At 40.5% G+C, this 17,033-nt stretch overlaps 1 protein-coding gene across 2 annotated transcripts; it reads right to left on the reverse strand.

Annotated features, from left to right (window-relative positions):
• Positions 1-1,863: 1,863 nt before the first annotated feature.
• On the reverse strand, positions 1,864-13,628 carry LOC4346491 (DNA-directed RNA polymerase 1B, mitochondrial). Of its 2 annotated transcripts, XM_015756868.3 has the most exons (19): positions 12,645-13,628; positions 11,504-11,719; positions 11,282-11,415; positions 11,131-11,197; positions 10,974-11,032; positions 10,610-10,727; positions 9,797-9,910; positions 9,547-9,678; positions 9,055-9,471; positions 8,261-8,311; positions 8,069-8,139; positions 5,713-5,797; positions 5,019-5,171; positions 4,837-4,911; positions 4,537-4,626; positions 4,362-4,409; positions 3,466-3,580; positions 3,260-3,363; positions 1,864-2,552 (listed from the first exon to the last, which is right to left on the reverse strand). In XM_015756868.3, the coding sequence occupies exons 1-19, from the start codon at positions 13,536-13,538 to the stop codon at positions 2,442-2,444; spliced, it is 3,054 nt and encodes a 1,017-aa protein (XP_015612354.1). In that variant the 5' UTR covers positions 13,539-13,628; the 3' UTR covers positions 1,864-2,441. The 2 variants fall into 2 exon arrangements, with proteins under 2 accessions (XP_015612354.1, XP_015612356.1); XM_015756870.3 differs by lacking the exon at positions 3,260-3,363.
• Positions 13,629-17,033: the final 3,405 nt, after the last annotated feature.

Raw genomic sequence — 17,033 nt, forward strand, 5'->3', positions numbered from 1 at the left:
ATGATAGATGGACTCCACCACCGACGGGCTAGACAAAGGCTAATGTGGACGGTTCGTTCGTCCAGAGTTCAGGCTGCGCGACCTGCGGGGATTGTCATCCGTGATAGCACTGGTTCGGTTCTGCTTACCCCATGGAGGGTCATTAATCACTGTAGCTCGGCTGAGGAAGCGGAAACGATTGCGTCTTGGGAGGGTGTAAACCTGTCAGCTGAATGGGTGAAACAACCTTTGATCCTTGAAACAGACTGTGCAAATTTGGTATGTTTGCTGAAGAACCAGGGAACTGATAGATCGAAGCTGTGCCATACACTTCATAGCATAAAGTCTTTGTTGGCTGTTTTACCGGATTTTAGAATCCAGAAGACTAGGAGAGAATGCAATAGCGTAGCTCATAATCTGGCCAAGTTAGCTATGCGAACAAATCACTCAGCAGTTTGGCGCTTGCAGGCCCCTTCATGTATTCTTGAGGCACTCGCTAATGACTGTAATTATATCAATGAGTGATCAATAAAGCATTCTTTCCCCCAAAAGAAAGCATGAGAAAAACTGTACAGTGTTTATGGAATATTTACAAAAAGGGGAAAAGCGTGAGTCCTAAGGTACTATGCTACAAAGACCCTTTGCTCCTGCCAAGGTCCAAGTTTTTGCCTCCTCTTTGATCTTGGCGACTAGATTTGTTGCCGATAGCTTTTTGAGTTCGAACACCGATTGATTTCACCATTTCCATAGTTTCTAAGAAGTCAGAAGGATAAGGCTACGCAAGCCTTTTTTTTGGTACCTACGGGGTGAAAGCCAGGTTCGACCATCACTCGTGGATCGTCACAGGGTTCCTCCAATTTGTTGGTTCGATTTGATCGTAAGAAATCAAACTCCAAACCTTCTGGTGTATCCACATTCCGCCATGAGGTGTAGGCCTGTCTCCATGGTATGCCGGCAAAGAGGCCAGCGGGCAGTAGGCATTATTTTGCCATCCACGTGTTGCGAGTCGGTCTGATGTCCATACTCTATTTTTGTACGATTAGCTATGCAAAGAACTTATTTTCTCAGTGCCTAGGGCTTCCATATGATCGTGGTGTAGTTTGTACTAGTAGATCCAAGGAATTGCCTTAGGCTAGACCATGTATCATACACGTGTACCCAAAAAGACCAAACCTATATAATTAGAGATTTGCTAGGAAGGTAACTGACCAGACCTATATATAATTAGAGATTCGCTAGAAAGATAACTGACGATAAAATTCGATCCGGTCACATGTGGAGCGTACAGACGCGCGGTGAAATAAAAGGACATCTCCGCTTAGTTACTTTTCTGTTTTTATACATATATTTTTAGATATACGTTTCGTAGGTTTTTATCGGAGAATACATTTAGGAGTTAAGACAATCAAAATATTTTTAAACAGTCCTTAGACTTACCACCAAATGCTAACTAAGTCTTCGGGTTGATGCCATGCATTTTAGTTACGATACCCCAAAATTTATATATATATAATAATTAATTATCACGAAATTAAATATTTAGTAAATATTGTACAAATTATGAAAATAGTAAAAAAAATATCACTGCTGATTTACTGGTTATTTAATTTCCGGATAATTAATTATTATAAATAAAATAATGGGTACAATTATTTCACAACCAAACTCAAGAAAACTTTGATGGACTGGTGGGGTATATAAGAAATCGGAAATCATAGCAAACACAAACCATTGAAAACATATTGGAATCATTCTAATTTAACAAAAATGAGATGCGCCAAAATGAACACTCACTCGGTTATACAACACATTTGAGACGTTGGACAGAATTGTGAAAGCATGATATCTTCAAGGTCAGCAAGCCCGAAACATACACGTCTGAAATGATGAGGAAGCCAACCTATATCACTTTATTATTTAAGATGTTACCTTACAACCGCAATGATAACTAGTATAAATTAGTGTTTTGCCGGTATTTAGTCATCAGATTCACCCCCTCTATAAATTGCACAAAAGAAAAAAAGAAAAAAACTTAAGAGGGCAAAAAATTACATAATTACATTTACATGGACCAGAACATCTTCCAAGATGTATCCGTGCTAAACGTGAGCCTGATATTAAAAAAAAAAGAATAGCAAGAAAGTCACTAATATATAAACTACAGTAAGCCTAAACGCAACAAAACCTACTCCCAGAGCTTTTCTTGATCGGTTCCCACTTATTTGACTGTTGCTTGAAGACATCCCCTCAACTATCTCCTTGGCCAGCTCTGTTTAAAATGCTTTTTTCTAGGTATACCTTCAGCTTTCACGCAAGACATCCACGAATTTTTCAGTCAGCTAGCAAAAGAATTAGTTTCGTCATCTGAGACTGCTGGGCCGCTCATATACTTCAATAGAACTCCAGGCCACAGGTGGGCAGCAAAGCAAGGTAGAATAACATGCTTTCCACCACAGCTTGACTTAGTTGAAGAAATATGGGGATCCCAGGACATCCGTGAGATCAAAATCTCCCCTCTCTGGCAATGGAGGAAATTTTAATTCAGGGAAAGATTTCTCAAAGCTCTCCAACAACTGCACCAAAAAAATACTGTCAGTTATGCAACCTGTCACTTCAACACTCACTATCACACAAAGAATAACACAGAAAAACCAGCAAATGCCAACACGGTAAACATGCAAATCATGCACTGCAAAGAAAAACTGTATTAATACTGATATTTCTAGGATATTATGAAAGAGAACACTTATCTCAGACTATCTTTCAGCTACCCTACATAGCAAATAAATGGAAATGCTTAACACTCAACAACTTTAGAAGCATGGGAAGACAAGGGAAACACACATTTATTATTCTCAATTGCACCATTAGACAAATATTTCACACTGAAAAAATGCTTTCTGAGGAGAGATACAAGCAGAAACAAATTAATTTACCCAATACTCTCACCTGGTAACATGCTTAGCAACAAACTAACGCAATTGTTATTAGAGGCATTCTCTTCCTCTCTTTTATTAGTTATTTAAACTATAGTAACTATCTATTGGGAATGCCCTAATTATGCTAGGAGGTGCACATAACTCACATATTTCGATGGTCTCATTCTCATATTAATCCATATATTTGTTGGGGAACTTGAAAAATAATCCAAGCAAAATTACTTAAGGAGCAAGAAAAGTATGCCAGAAAAAAAAATCTGATTTTTCTTAAGTGATATTCTGAACAAGATAGAATGGTTGTTAAATATCTGTGATAATAACCGGGATAAGAAAATACACACATTTTCGAGGATAGGCGTATCATAGAGTTCCACAAACTTCTCTCGTAGTATTTTGTTCATTGTATCAACATCACAAGCATGTGTCCAATACGAATCATGCACTCCTGCATTGATTTTAAAAAAATGTTGCGACTAATGTACTTCTCCTTAAGCGCTTAATGCAAGGGATAATATAAACACTTCCCAGAACACAGTAAAACTGGTACCTGCAAAATTTAGTCCTTGCCTTTTGCAAGCAACAGCGGTCATCATCATATGAGAACCGTCAAGGGAGTGCACGAAATTTGGAGGAAAAGCAGTCCTCTGCCGCTTCACCATAACCTGGTTGAGTGAATTTTAGTGTAAAGTATCAAGTATTCTAAAGATCTATTAGATTCCAAGATACAACAGCAAGTGATGAGGAAAATAATCCATTTGCGTCCACAGTTCAATAACCCATTTTCTGCACAATTACCACAGGGATTGCACAGGCAGTGAACTGATCAGTAAGCAAATGAGCAAAACATGGCATCAGTCTTTGCAGATTGTACATAGTGCTGATGTTGAATGATGATTGGAGTACCACAGTTGATGCGATGAGCTAATAAATTGCAGTTGCCGGCCTCAGCTTGTTTAAGCAGATGTGCAAAATATAAAAATATAATGGCTGTTCACCTTGATTTGGTAATGTCAAAAGTTCAAACCAGACACTTAACAAGAGCATACTTGTGGACTCAAAAGCTTGTTTTCTCATAACACATGTGCTAAACAAAACTAAGTTCTAAGCGGGAAATCTGAAAAAAGGCACTAGCACCCGGTAGTCAGTGACTGGTGGAATGTTTTTATAAAAAATAAAATAGAAACCAAGTGAGGTGTTTACTTTGAGGAAAGGATATGGGTTAATCCTAGTTCATCCGATCTTAACATATGTCCACGATGAATGAAATATCAGGAATAAAGCCGTGACACAATTCATTAGATGACCCATTGATGGGAAATCTGGTCCATTCCTTAATCAAAAAGTGCACTACACTACTACATGTCATCATCACACACACTTCGACCAGCAACCAGCTGATAGCGATATTGTCAGAATGTGGAATATAGTCCAAATTGATAATACCTTATCTGTTTCACGTTGAAGAGTCAGGACTTGTAATGATGTTTTAATCTGCAAAGAGAACATCAAGAATGCCACTTTAATATCAGAACAACAGAAGGCACATGTTGCCTTATTACATCATGTCTGAGGCATATTGCAAGTTGGCAACAATAAAATAAATACTTATAACACTTACAAGATGCCTCCCAAGCTTGCGATATGGTTGAACAACTGGGAGTCCAAGAGGGGTTGTCCATCTCACAGGTTCATTTTCACAAGCAATTACCTGTCATAAAGAACAGGTGAGGTAATTCACAACTTGCGTCTTTCCTAAATTGCAATACCAATTAAAGAGGTAGGATGCCACTGTAGAAAAGTGACATAGACATGGATTTTGTTGATGCAAAAATTGATATAGACATGAATTTTATTGCTGCAAAATGTATTTACAGCATCAAATTGGTATAATGCAGCTGTCTTAGGATAACTATCGTACCTTGGCACAGTCACCAAGCCAGTTCATAATGCTGCGGGCAGCTTGGAACATCTCACCAAGTGCTGTCAGAGTAACCTATCAAGCATCAAAAATAAATAAATAAATAAATATTATATGGTCAATTTAATTACACTTATGTAGGATAATGAAATAAAACAGTTCCACTGAATAAGACATTCGACCTTAGCAGCATAGCATGATGCACTAAAAAGTTCTGAATCATCACAAATCATGTCTCTCTCCTTTAATCTTCTTTTTATTTGCTCACGTGCTCCAACATAAGTGACACCATACACAGATGTCATCACAGTTTGCTTTACCAATTTCCTGTCAACCTGCAATTGATAATCAAGCAGGTAAAAGATTAAAGGGTAAACTCTAATCCATGGACCTCTCAACAGCAAGGTTATGTATCAACCGAACAGCATCAAGCACCAAAACACCCTTCTATCACTATTTCATAGGCAGCAAACTTTTACATAAACAGATCAATTAAGTGAAAGAAAAGAATCCCGAAGTAATTTCTTCTTTCATTCCCTGAGCACTGATTTAACAAATTTCCAAAATGGCTAATAAGACAACTCACTGTGAACCATTTTGGGCAAAATTGGATGATGAATCGGTACTTATCATTCAAAAATATGAAATAAAGTGTTGTTTAGGAACCTAATTAGCCATTTTTAACATATAGTTATCGTAAATAGCATTAGAGAATTTAATAGATTGTAGCAAAACATCAGATGGCGATTTTCTTGAGGACTAATGTTTTCAGGCCTATATTCATCTGAAAACCAAATCTCTTCGATTTTGAGAACATCCATCCTGCTAGTCATGTGAGCAAATACAACAGGAACTAAAAAATATATGAAGAACTACCTGATCAAGTAGCAGACGTGCGCGTGCTGCATCAGGATCTGTAGCAGGATCTTTTAGCGCATCGTTCTTCATAATTTCCACCACCCTAGCACAAGTACAGAAACTATGAACCACTCGCCATCTTAATTCTAAGATATGGCATCAGTTGCATCAAGATTGATAAACTAGACCTGATGATCCTCAAATCTAGATTTAATCAATTTTTAGGCACTAGTTTAAAATGACTAAGAAGGACCTCAACTAAATATCAATTTTGATTGTGTATGATACTGTACATTAGAATATTGGCCTATTCCAGTGACCTTGTTACAGATAAATAATAGTGAGCATGAATTGTATCAGTGAGTACATTTTCTAATCAAGGATTAAAACTTATATCCAATATTGTACATCATGATAACAAACCAAATTCTCATGCATCTCTATGATCTGGTAGGACCCAATTTGGTTATATAGTTCTAAAAATTAGAATAATACTGGAATACTTGCTTACTCAATGGGAAGTGTTGTAACCTGCAGAAACAAAATTCTTTCTGCTAAGCCATGGATTAAAATAACACACTACATCTTTGAACTAATCTAGAATTAGCTTGTAATATTGCATTCACGCAATAATTTGGAATTCACCAAAAATGAGGAATTCAGTGTGCATGATGCACAGAATGCAAATAGGTACGGGTACAGCATATGCTATGGGTCTGTTTGGTTGCCTGGTCAGGATTGGCTTGCATGAGCGGATGTAAAACTGGACTGTTTGGTTGCCTGATCTATGCTCCCAGCCAGGCCCATCTCATGTAAACGGCTCACCAAGCCAAGGCCTGATGGAAACATTCTCTCTCCTCTAGGCTCCACTCACCTCCCCTTCCTCATTTGCGTTCATCTTTCTCTTTCCCCCTCTCCTCGGTCATCCTGATTGAGCTTGCCAATCGACTGCCGAAAACCAGGGAATCTCAGCACCAGTCACCACAGAAGCGATTCCCGGTTCTTCCACTCCAGATCCATGTTGTCACTACCGCACATGTGCTCCCGTCAACAGTATCATCTGTGCATGTGCTCTTGTACTTGAGGCAAACCTAGTAATCTGGGGATAGGAAGAGAGGCAGAGCTTGATGTCTACGTCAGAAGTGTGCTATTTGGATCTGCTCATGGTGGAAACTGGTATCAAGGAGGCAGTGCATGCCTCCTTGCGTTCCTTTCTGGTTTTCCCCTCTTGTGATTTTTTTCGCTCTAGCGTTTGATTTATCATGTACCTAGTCTGGGCGGAGTAAAGTTGCTAATGGTCAATTCTCCTAGCTTTTTGGGTTTATTTGAGATCAATCTTGGCTAGATCTGTTAATTATGCATAATGGTTGGAATTTGACATTAAAAACTACTCCCTCCGTTTCATAATGTAAGACTTTCTAGCATTGCTCATATTCATATAGATGTTAATGAATCTAGACACATATATATGTCTAGATTCATTAACATCTATATGAATGTGGGCAATACTAGAAAGACTTACATTATGAAACGGAGGAAGTAAGTGATTGAAATTTTTGCACCGAAGCTAAGAACTGCATGGATCTAGCAATTGGTGGCATATTTGTTTGATTCCTCTTGGATTTATCTCATGTACCAATTTGATTTGTTACTTCAATTAACCATACTATGTCTTGTAGTTACTACTGCTTGCTGTGTATCTGATATTTTTTTTCTTTTTTGAATCCAAGCAAGCTGGTGGTGATATGCAGCTGGAGAAGGTTGCCACAATCATGTTTTTTCCTACAAGAACTACTGCTACAAAGGCTATCCAACACTAGATGGCTAATAAAATGTGTGTGTACTATGTAGTTAGTGCTAATGAGCCAGTCAAAACTCAAAAGTATTCTCAAGACATGTAAATGTGGGACCAAGAACCAGTGGCAGGTATATCATCATTGTCTTTCTTCTGTGTATTCAGACCCATAACAATTAATTAGTACAGGTAACTACAGGTGTTAATATATTGTTAACGAATATACAATAGCTAATTCCCATGAGCAAAGTGGGTAATCTCACCACCCAAGTGACAAGGCAACCAAATTCAATGTTCATGCAACCAACCAACCAATCAAAATTTTATGCATGCAAAAATCTGACCACCCTCCTTTCCTAGCCAACCAAACATCTCAAATCTTAATCAAGGCCCAAAGGATACAGGCAACCAAACAAGCCATTTTTTATCTGCGAAGCCAGGCCAAGGCTAGCCAGGATGAGACATGTGAACCAGGCTGGGAAAATGCAGACAACCAAACATGCCCAGTATGTTGCAATGGAGCATTGCATCCTACCATAAACAAGGTGCAATGCTAAACACAATGCCATCCAAACATACCTGGTAGCTATTCCAGTATAAACATCTGCAGGCTTCTCCCCGGCAACTAAGTTCACAGCAATGGCTCCCAACTACATGAAATTGATAAGAAAATCATTAACTCTACTAGCCAAAAAAAAAATGATGATGATGATCCATGCCTGACTAAATAATCCTTATGAAAACACCAAAACTATTCAAACACAAACTGACCTTATCCCTTCCAAGAGCAGCATAGTGCTGCAGGCCATTACAAGAACCATCCTGAAAAAGGAAAATGTTATTGTAGTTATGATTAAACATGGAAGTGAATCTTAGCGAAAATCAAAACTGTGTTGCGAGTAGACTGCATTTAGAAGGATTAAAACATAAACAAATTTAACAACACACTAGATTTTGCTATTCTGTCTAGGAAATTAGTGGTGGAAAACAGAATCCAGTGTGAGGCTGGCAAGTGAGCCATGTGCGAGTTTTCACTATCACATGAATGTTATTCTCCCTCTCCAACTGGAAAAAAATATATAATTTACTCAACAAACTAAAAAAGAAGGAAGCAATGTTAGACATCATTTTTAAGTCTGTTTATCACGTTGAGTCAAGTCAGTATAAGACCAATTCAGCGAAGTGAGCAACTAGTCAACCAACTACTTGTGGTTCGAAAGCAGATATGGAATGCCTACAATATGCATGAGATATGTTAGACTGCATCAGTTACCTACCTAGTCGACCAACCAATTATGATTAGGAAATAACTTGCAACAATGATTCAAGTATTGGAAAGTTATAACTCACAACAAACTCTATTAATACAAATAGATGATAACAACTGAGATGAACCATAGGAAATGGGCGTGCAGTGCCATATGAAAAATGTATCAGTAGCAAAAAAACCATATTTATGAGAACAAGAGCCCCATCAAATGATCACTACATAGCTATATTGCATAAATAAGGAATTTACCAATTGATCATTGCTCTCTAAAGCAAATGAGAGAAAGTTAAGGTACCTGATGCACAGGAATATGTGAGATCATCGTTTCTGGTGAGGGGCTTCTTAAAGCTTCAGTGAGATTTATGCACACTGCAAGGCATTGGAATGGATCCTCAGCTCCAAGCCACCATCGTTTGCCTTCAAGAGGTCTATCAGCTGAGTCAAATATGTCCTCCAAGTGATTCTCCGTGAATGCAATTCGGCCATCATACGATAACTTGTCAACACCACCAGCATATAAATTTGCTAGATGTATCTTTAGCCAGCGCAAGCCTGATTTACCAAGCGGACGACCTTCTGCAAACTCCAAAACTCCACGGCAAAGATCTGAACCCAAGTGGTTCAGGTAAGGATGCATTGGATAAGCACGGCCTCTAAAATCAAGGTTGTGTGGATAGTAGAAACCATCTTCATCCTTCATTTTGCGAGCTACCTGTTACCAACATGAGTATTCATTAGATGAAGCAATGAAGTGAGTAAATGATGGTTACCCGTTATAGTCTCTTACGGCAAGTTTTAGTTCTACATCACATCTCTGGGAGTGCCTTTCACTATTTTCCTTCTTGGCTGCTCTCAAGGTCCATCTCCATTTCTTCAACTTGTCTTCATCTTCTGTGTCAGGCTTCTCTGGTAAAGCAACCTAGAGTACATGAAACTTTTTAGTTGATATCTAAAACTAAAGTATCTTGATAAAACCACCACCATTGAATCTGAGTCACATGCTCACAGCATTATTATGAGAATAAATGACAACTCACATCAGTGCGATCGACCAAGTCAGCAAGCCGGCCACCACTTGACCATATTCTGTCGACAATACTAAGAACTCTTTTGTTAACCCTCCACTTGGTGCTCCCAAGAGTATTTAAGGCCTGTGACCAATAATGCATTAAATGGTTGAACCACAAAAGCTCCTCTTGGCATTTAGGTGGATTATGATAGATCTCATTTGGTGCAGCTGTTTTAGAGGTTTTGGTGTTTAAAAATTGCTTTTCTTTTAATCAAAGCTGCAAATGATAATATTATTGTGTTCCGAAAAACAGAACTAGGGTTCCTGGGAGGAGCTGGAGGTGCGTCCCTGGGGGTGGAGAACGTTGCCGACAGGGTGCAGAGGCCGAGCTGGGGAGGAGGCTGGCATTGGGTGCGGTCAGGGGTGGAACAGTGGGTGGAGGCGAGCATTGCCAGGGTGAGAAGGTGGGTGGTGTCAATGGCAGTTGCAAACAGAGGCGAACAGCCAATCATAGTCATGAGATGCAGAGGCAAGCAGAAGCGAGCAGCATGTGGAATGTATCGTGGGGATGGGGATTTGGGTGGGGGGGAGGGGGGGTTGTATTTAGGGTTATGACCCAGACACCCAGTACACTTATGGCAATTCATGTTAACAGAGTGGATATGTAGAGTATAGAGAATTTTCTCTTCATAAAAAGGCATCAACATGTCAATGTCCAAGAGCATATGAACAATAGAAGCAACTGTAACATAACAACAGGTGTGCTCAAATATCTTATGATTGTATCTTAAAAATTATTAATATAATTTGCATAAAAATTATGAGCAAGTTAAATGAATACCTCAAACACAGATTGCATTTGTTCCCTTGGAGCTCTTCTGACAGCATCTCTCTGTTGTCTAGCTCCATGGGTGCGCATCACATAGGATGGTAAAAATAAATGTGCACCCTTGTCATACCTATAGAATATTTGCATGATGTCAATAGAGAGCAGTCTGCTTCATATTCAGAGTGTCAATGCAACAATGGCCTCACCAAACAGCACCAACTTGCACTGAACTAATCAGATAGGACTAGAAAAAAATATCTCGACTATTAGGTGCAATAACATATTATTTAAAATATACCACATATCTAATTTGTTAAAATGGATAGTATAGCAGCCAAAGAACTCCAAGAAACATAGATAAGCAAAAGGTACCAACCCAGTCCAACTGATAGGCGGAATTAACATAGGCATATAAGGTATGACCATATGCTTTGCCTGTCAAAGGAAAAACATTATTCATGAGGAAATCAAGGAATGCAAGATCAGAAGAGTCTTTTGACAGAATCAAGACGATAGCAGAAGGATCCACTCACTGTTCTATCAAGCCCTTGCCGGACCAGCGGATCACACTTGATCACACCATATCGCCGACTACTCTTCCTGTTTGATTACAATGATGAGTTAGGACGAAACACCAAACTGCTTTTGTAAAAGAAGATATAAAATTAGAGTTGCCATTATTACTGTTGCTCTCTTGCCACAGTTCTCATTTCATGTGTGAAAGCAGGACGGATATCAGGTGGACCATCTGCTGATTGGCTAGCAGGTGGTTGTATGTAGGCTGTCTCAATCATAAGCTCAATTAAACGACTACCAACCTAAGCAGCAAGACATAGAAACTATCATCAGTCAAAATAGTGTTGTAATGAAACATTATATTAACCAGATTCAGCAAGAGACACGTACTTTTGCATGAGCATCTTGACCCCATGGCTTGGAGTTATCTTGCTTCTTTACTATATTTCTTACTTGCCGTATTTTTTGCTTTTTCATCAGATCAGTGACTTTCTTTCTTAGACGCTCTTGTTCTTTGGCAATGTCTGAATCACCTCCTTCTTCTTCATTATCCATTTCTTTATTGCTTTTTTTCTTTGTCTTCTCTAGAAATTTGTGGATTCGAACCTATACAGGAACAAAGGGCAAAGACATATACATTTATTCATTAGCAGCAGCAATGTTATTGCATAAATTACTGTCGCCATAATTGGTGCACTGGCAACAATAATAGTTTAGTCGAAACAAAATATTGAAAATTGAAAATTAACATATTCTCAAAATATTTAAGAAAATAATAGACGAATGAGAGCCAATAAAGGTATAATTTCATGGCATAACTTTGTTTGGACAATAGTTGGAATTTTTTTAACTAAATTGGTGGGTTCAGAGGGAAACATGAACTAGCTAGATAATCAAAGCTCTGCAAGAATACTACCAAATTATATCTGAAAAACACGAACACTATTCTCAGTTATGGTAGAAAAAATTCTGCATATTTGACAAATATTTTTACCTGAGGTTATTTGAAGGAGCCCCACTGCTAGCAAAGCACAATTCTAAGGAACTAACCAAATCATATAGGCTTCTGATGAGGCCTATATTAGGAGGCTCTTGATCTTTATTTCAACCATGGTTCAATAATAGTTGAACTCATACACACATACTTCTCCAATAATTTCATACAACCATACGTCTCCAAAAGAAAAATAAATTGGTAATGCAATCATGATAAGCTCTAATGATGTTAAGCGCTGAAAACTGCAGGAAGAAATATATTTAACTTAATAGTATTGAAATATAGAACATTTTGAATTCTGCCAGCGTTCATCCTAAAGGTCCAATGGCCTATGGTCATATCATATCTCCGCACCTACCGTGGCATGTCGTGATGCGTGTAAAATATTTTGTGACCCAAGGACTGATACCCCTGAATTATGTTTTGTTCTCATTCCTAAAAGCTATCATTAACCAATAACTATTCTTGAATGGAGCGCAGAGTTGAAAAGTAAAACAAACAAGAAGATACAGAACTCAGCCACAGCCGACAAACCTCATGTTCTATTGCCTCGCCGATCTGGCACGCAGCCTGGATGACTCGGACACTTCCATCGCCGCTACCGGTCATGAGTAGACCCATGAGCTTGTGCATGGTGATGACGGCCATCATATCAGCCGGGAGCATGTTGAAATAGCGGGCATGGGAGGCCCGCGCGCCGCGCTCACCCACGAGCTCCTGCTCGGCAATGATCTGGTCTCGCAGTGGCTCGAACCAGCCAAGAAAGAGCGACTTGACATAGGGCAGGTTGGGCGCCAGCTTCTGCTGGCACATGTCAGCAAGCAGCTCGCGGTACTCCTCGGCGGCCTGCTCCCACGCCTCCGTCTCAATCTGGATCTGCCGCCGGCGCAGCATCGCATACTTGTGGTACCCGACCCCGTGCACCGCCATAGCCTCGGCCGAGTGCTTCCCTCTCCCGGACCTCCTCCTATGCCCCTCCTGCCCCGCCGCCGGAACCGCCATAGCCTCGGCCGAGTGCTTCCCTCTCCCGGACCTCCTCCTATGCCCCTCCTGCCCCGCCGCCGGAGCCGGGGCGGAGACGCTCGGGTCCCCGCGGGCGATCTCCCCGATCGCGTGGTGCAACTCGTCGACCTCCTCGGAGGAGACGGACTCGGCGGCGACGGCGGCGGAGGAGGACGCGAACCGCGGCAGCGTCTGCGACGGCGCGAGACGCTGTGAGGCGGCAGGGAGGAGGAGGAGGAGGCTGCGGTGGAGAGGGTGGGGCAGCGGGGCGGAGGAGGAGAGGAGGGCGGAGGCGAGGCGGCGGGCGGGGAGGCGGCGCCACATGGGGGGCGCTAGGGTTTGGCGGCGGGCGGTGAGGTGGAGGTGGAGAGGAGGAGATGGCGAACACGAGATTGGTGCGGTGGCCGGAGTTGGGGAGGAGGGCATCAACAGGAGGGTGGCGGAGGAAGGGGAATGGCGCCGCGCCGCCGCCGCCGCCGCCAACGGAAGGAGGGGGGTGCGGTTGGGGGAGCCGGTGTTTGGTTCGATGCGGGGGCTTTCGCTTAAACCCTCGTGGCACCTGGGTGGTTGATCTTGAGGGGTTTAGGGGCTCAGATTTTTTTGGCCTTCTCATCTTCGTTAAACAACATGTAATATTGTAATTATACCCTTCTTGCTTCGGATTTGTTACATTCTAACCCCTCAGGCAAGCCAAACCTCATCTCTGGCTCTCTGCTGACAAGTGACAAATGTGGCTTAGTTCAAGATTTCTTAATAATATTATTCATGAGGTGATTATTTTTTTTACGAAATTTAAAATCCAAACAACATCAAAAGTTTTAGAATTTTTTTTTTGTCCTTTTAGATGAGATCATGTAGTGAGCAAGTAGATCATGCGCCAAGCAGTGATTATATTAGGAGATCAATCAGTATACGATATAATCGAGTATATCGATTGTTGGTAGTGGATGACAATCAAAACAATTAGGAATGTCAACGAGCTGATCAGCTCGACCGAGCCAGGCTACATAGGCTCGAGCTTGAGAAAAGCTCGAGCCAAATCTATACCACCTTGAGCTTTTAAGTAGGCTCGCTCAAGTTCAGTTCGAGTATACAATACTTCCTCCGTTTCACAATATAAGTCATTCTAGCATTTTCCACATTCATATTGATACTAATGAATCTAGATAGGTATATATGTCTAGATTCATTAGCATCAATATGAATGTGGGAAATGCTAGAATGACTTACATTGTGAAACGGAGGGAGTAATATTTATTTTTTATAATATTTTTTTATAATAAACAATAGTTTTAGGTTAATCATATTAAAAAGTAAGGACTTGTCGACGTTTGATGTCGCGATTCCGGTATTTGCACAGTATGGGGATCGTTTGGTACCAGGATATATGCGAGATTAAGGTAAAAGAGACGGAGATGAGGATTTTTATATAGGTTCGGGCCCCTGAATTGTCAGGTAATAGCCCTACATCCTGTTGGCCGAAGCCGATCGTTGCTCTTATTCACCATAATCACACCAGTATAATATTTGGAGTAGCCTATCTAACTGTTGTCGACAACAGGGTAGTCTTCCTCCTCGAGTTCGTGCCCGGCGAGATCAGAGACAGCGCTAGATCCCTATACCCGGCCTCTGTAGGTACCGGATAGGGTCAGTCCAGGCATTTCTCTGATGTCGATATCCGGCGGTGTGTCTTGGCGTATATTGGCTTGTATGTTGATCTTGTGTCTTGATCTATTGTTCTGTGTCCCCTCTCCTCCTAGGGGGCCTTGTATTTTATACCCATAAGTGTCCCCTTGTCCAAGAGTAGTCCTTGTCGTTTCCATGTAGAACTCTGGTTGTCTTCCCTTCTCCGGAACTCCCTCCATATCCGAAGTCAGTTTTCGTATAAGACATGGTATGTGGTGGGTCCTGCCGAGATTTAGTCAACTACTATTAGGTATGTGGTATCCATATAGTTGTTTATCACATGAATAGATAAGTATTTCAGAAAAAAATACATGCAAAAGGCCAAAAATATTGAAATGTATAGACTAACTTTTATGTTATTCCAGGATAGAGAAAAAAATAACTATATAAAACTTCTAGTATGGCCAATCATTATAACTCTTTGAGTCCACAATGGCATTTTCAGTATTTTTGAAAAAGTATTCGGCCAAATGGCATATTGTAAAAAGTATAGAAATATCCTGATGGTAAATTATTGAACTAGAGCAAACTTAATGTGATAGAATAGATTATCTCTTAATTAAACATAGAAAGGTTAAAAAAAATAAGTCAAAACTAATTACCTTACACAATTTATACAGTTCATGTCATTCGAGGAATTAATAAGTAAGTAATACACGATTGATGAGGCTAGATCTGTCTCTAACACTAACACTAAATGTTGAAATTAAAACTAAGCAATTAGGGACATGGCCATATTCTAGTCTTGAAAACGGAAGGAGTAATTATGAACTGTGTGACCTAAGTTCGACGACAACGCTACGGTGAGAAAGATGAAGTTGTGGAGATCGTGGATCCTCCCGGAATCAACTTGACATCATTATAAGGAAAAAAATCCATCTTGCCTCCCTCAACCTCAACTGTAGCCTGAGTTCGCTTTACATCCCTTAACTATAAAACCAAGAGACTACCTCAACTATTAAAACCAATGCATAGTAGATAGTTTGCATAATGATTTCATCCGACATGGCACTTTGACTTGTTCATGGTGATGAGTCAGTTTATAGGACCCACCTTTCACTGAACCCTATTCATATCTCTCCATCCCTCTCATTGCCCTCTCTGTGCATGTCCACCACCACAACCTGCACATCGGGCATGTTCGTTACCGACTTACCGTGATCCCTTACATCACCGGCAAAGCAGCCTCCACCCCAAAAGCCACACAAGACCATATCGCCTAGAGAGGAAGACTATGATAACGAGGATGACATGCCACCGCCGCCAGTGCGCATGAGCCTAGAGTCCTCGTTGTGTCAGTCATCGCCATCCCCTCCTCCAACGTCGCCACTACCTCCGCCCACTGAACCAATCACTACATGTCGCGTTGGGTCTAGGGAAATTCACTGGCGGAGCAGACACTGTGGTCGTGCATGTCTTCCTAATCTACTTCTTTTCGATTTTGCTATATATTTGTCGATAAATTTTCCCCCAAAAATTTGACAGATGTAATTACAGTACAATCGTAGTGTAATTACACTGTAACTTGCATGTAATTACACTGTAACTATAGTGTAACTTGTATGTAACTTTCAAAAATCTCTCCGTAACATGTTATTTCGGTAAAATGGAGGTCGTGAGAACAAATTCTTTCATATATGTGTGTGCTATGATTTGTTTTTTTCCTCACCAAAACAAATCTTGTAATAGATCTAACGATTCAAAATTATGTGAAACTTACATATAAGTTATACTATAGTTACATGCAAGTTACAGTGTAATTACATATAAGTTACAGTGTAACTACACTACGATTGTACTGTAATTACATCTGTCAAATTTTTGGGGGAAAATTTATCGACAAATATATAGGCAGTCCCACTTCTTTTATATCCGGTACATGCAACATGCTAATTCCAATTTGCTTGTGTACATTTTGATACCCGTGCTTGCTAACATATCTAATTGGAGCTTTCTGGTTTGTCCCCAGCCAGCTCAGATTGTTGCCTGATGGAAGCCCATCCTATTGCATGAACACTAGCTCCATCTCGCGCCTCTGAGAACTACCGCATGGAACGCTGCATTGACATGGGTGTGAGGTGGTAGCGAGGCCAACCAACTTCAGATGAGGACCGAGACTGACACCTCTTAAGCCACTAGATCGACGCTGTGGAGGAGCCCACTGCTAGGAGCCAAAGTCGCCTGCTCGGACTGTGTCACGCCCTAAAGTTCCCCTTGCTAGTTTTAAATTTTTGT

Source organism: Oryza sativa, chromosome 9 (assembly GCF_034140825.1).
Source record: "Oryza sativa Japonica Group chromosome 9, ASM3414082v1".
In the NCBI taxonomy this organism is placed as follows: domain Eukaryota; kingdom Viridiplantae; phylum Streptophyta; class Magnoliopsida; order Poales; family Poaceae; genus Oryza; species Oryza sativa.

Coding starts and splice junctions, on each gene's coding strand:
- LOC4346491 (XM_015756868.3), bottom strand. CDS start 13,538: ATGCCCTCCTCCCCAACTCCGGCCACCGCACCAATCTCGTGTTCGCCA. Junction 10,728..10,973: donor CCGCCTATCAGTTGGACTGG/GTTGGTACCTTT, acceptor AATATTCTATAG/GTATGACAAGGGTGCACATT. Junction 9,911..10,609: donor AAATGCAATCTGTGTTTGAG/GTATTCATTTAA, acceptor TATTGGTCACAG/GCCTTAAATACTCTTGGGAG.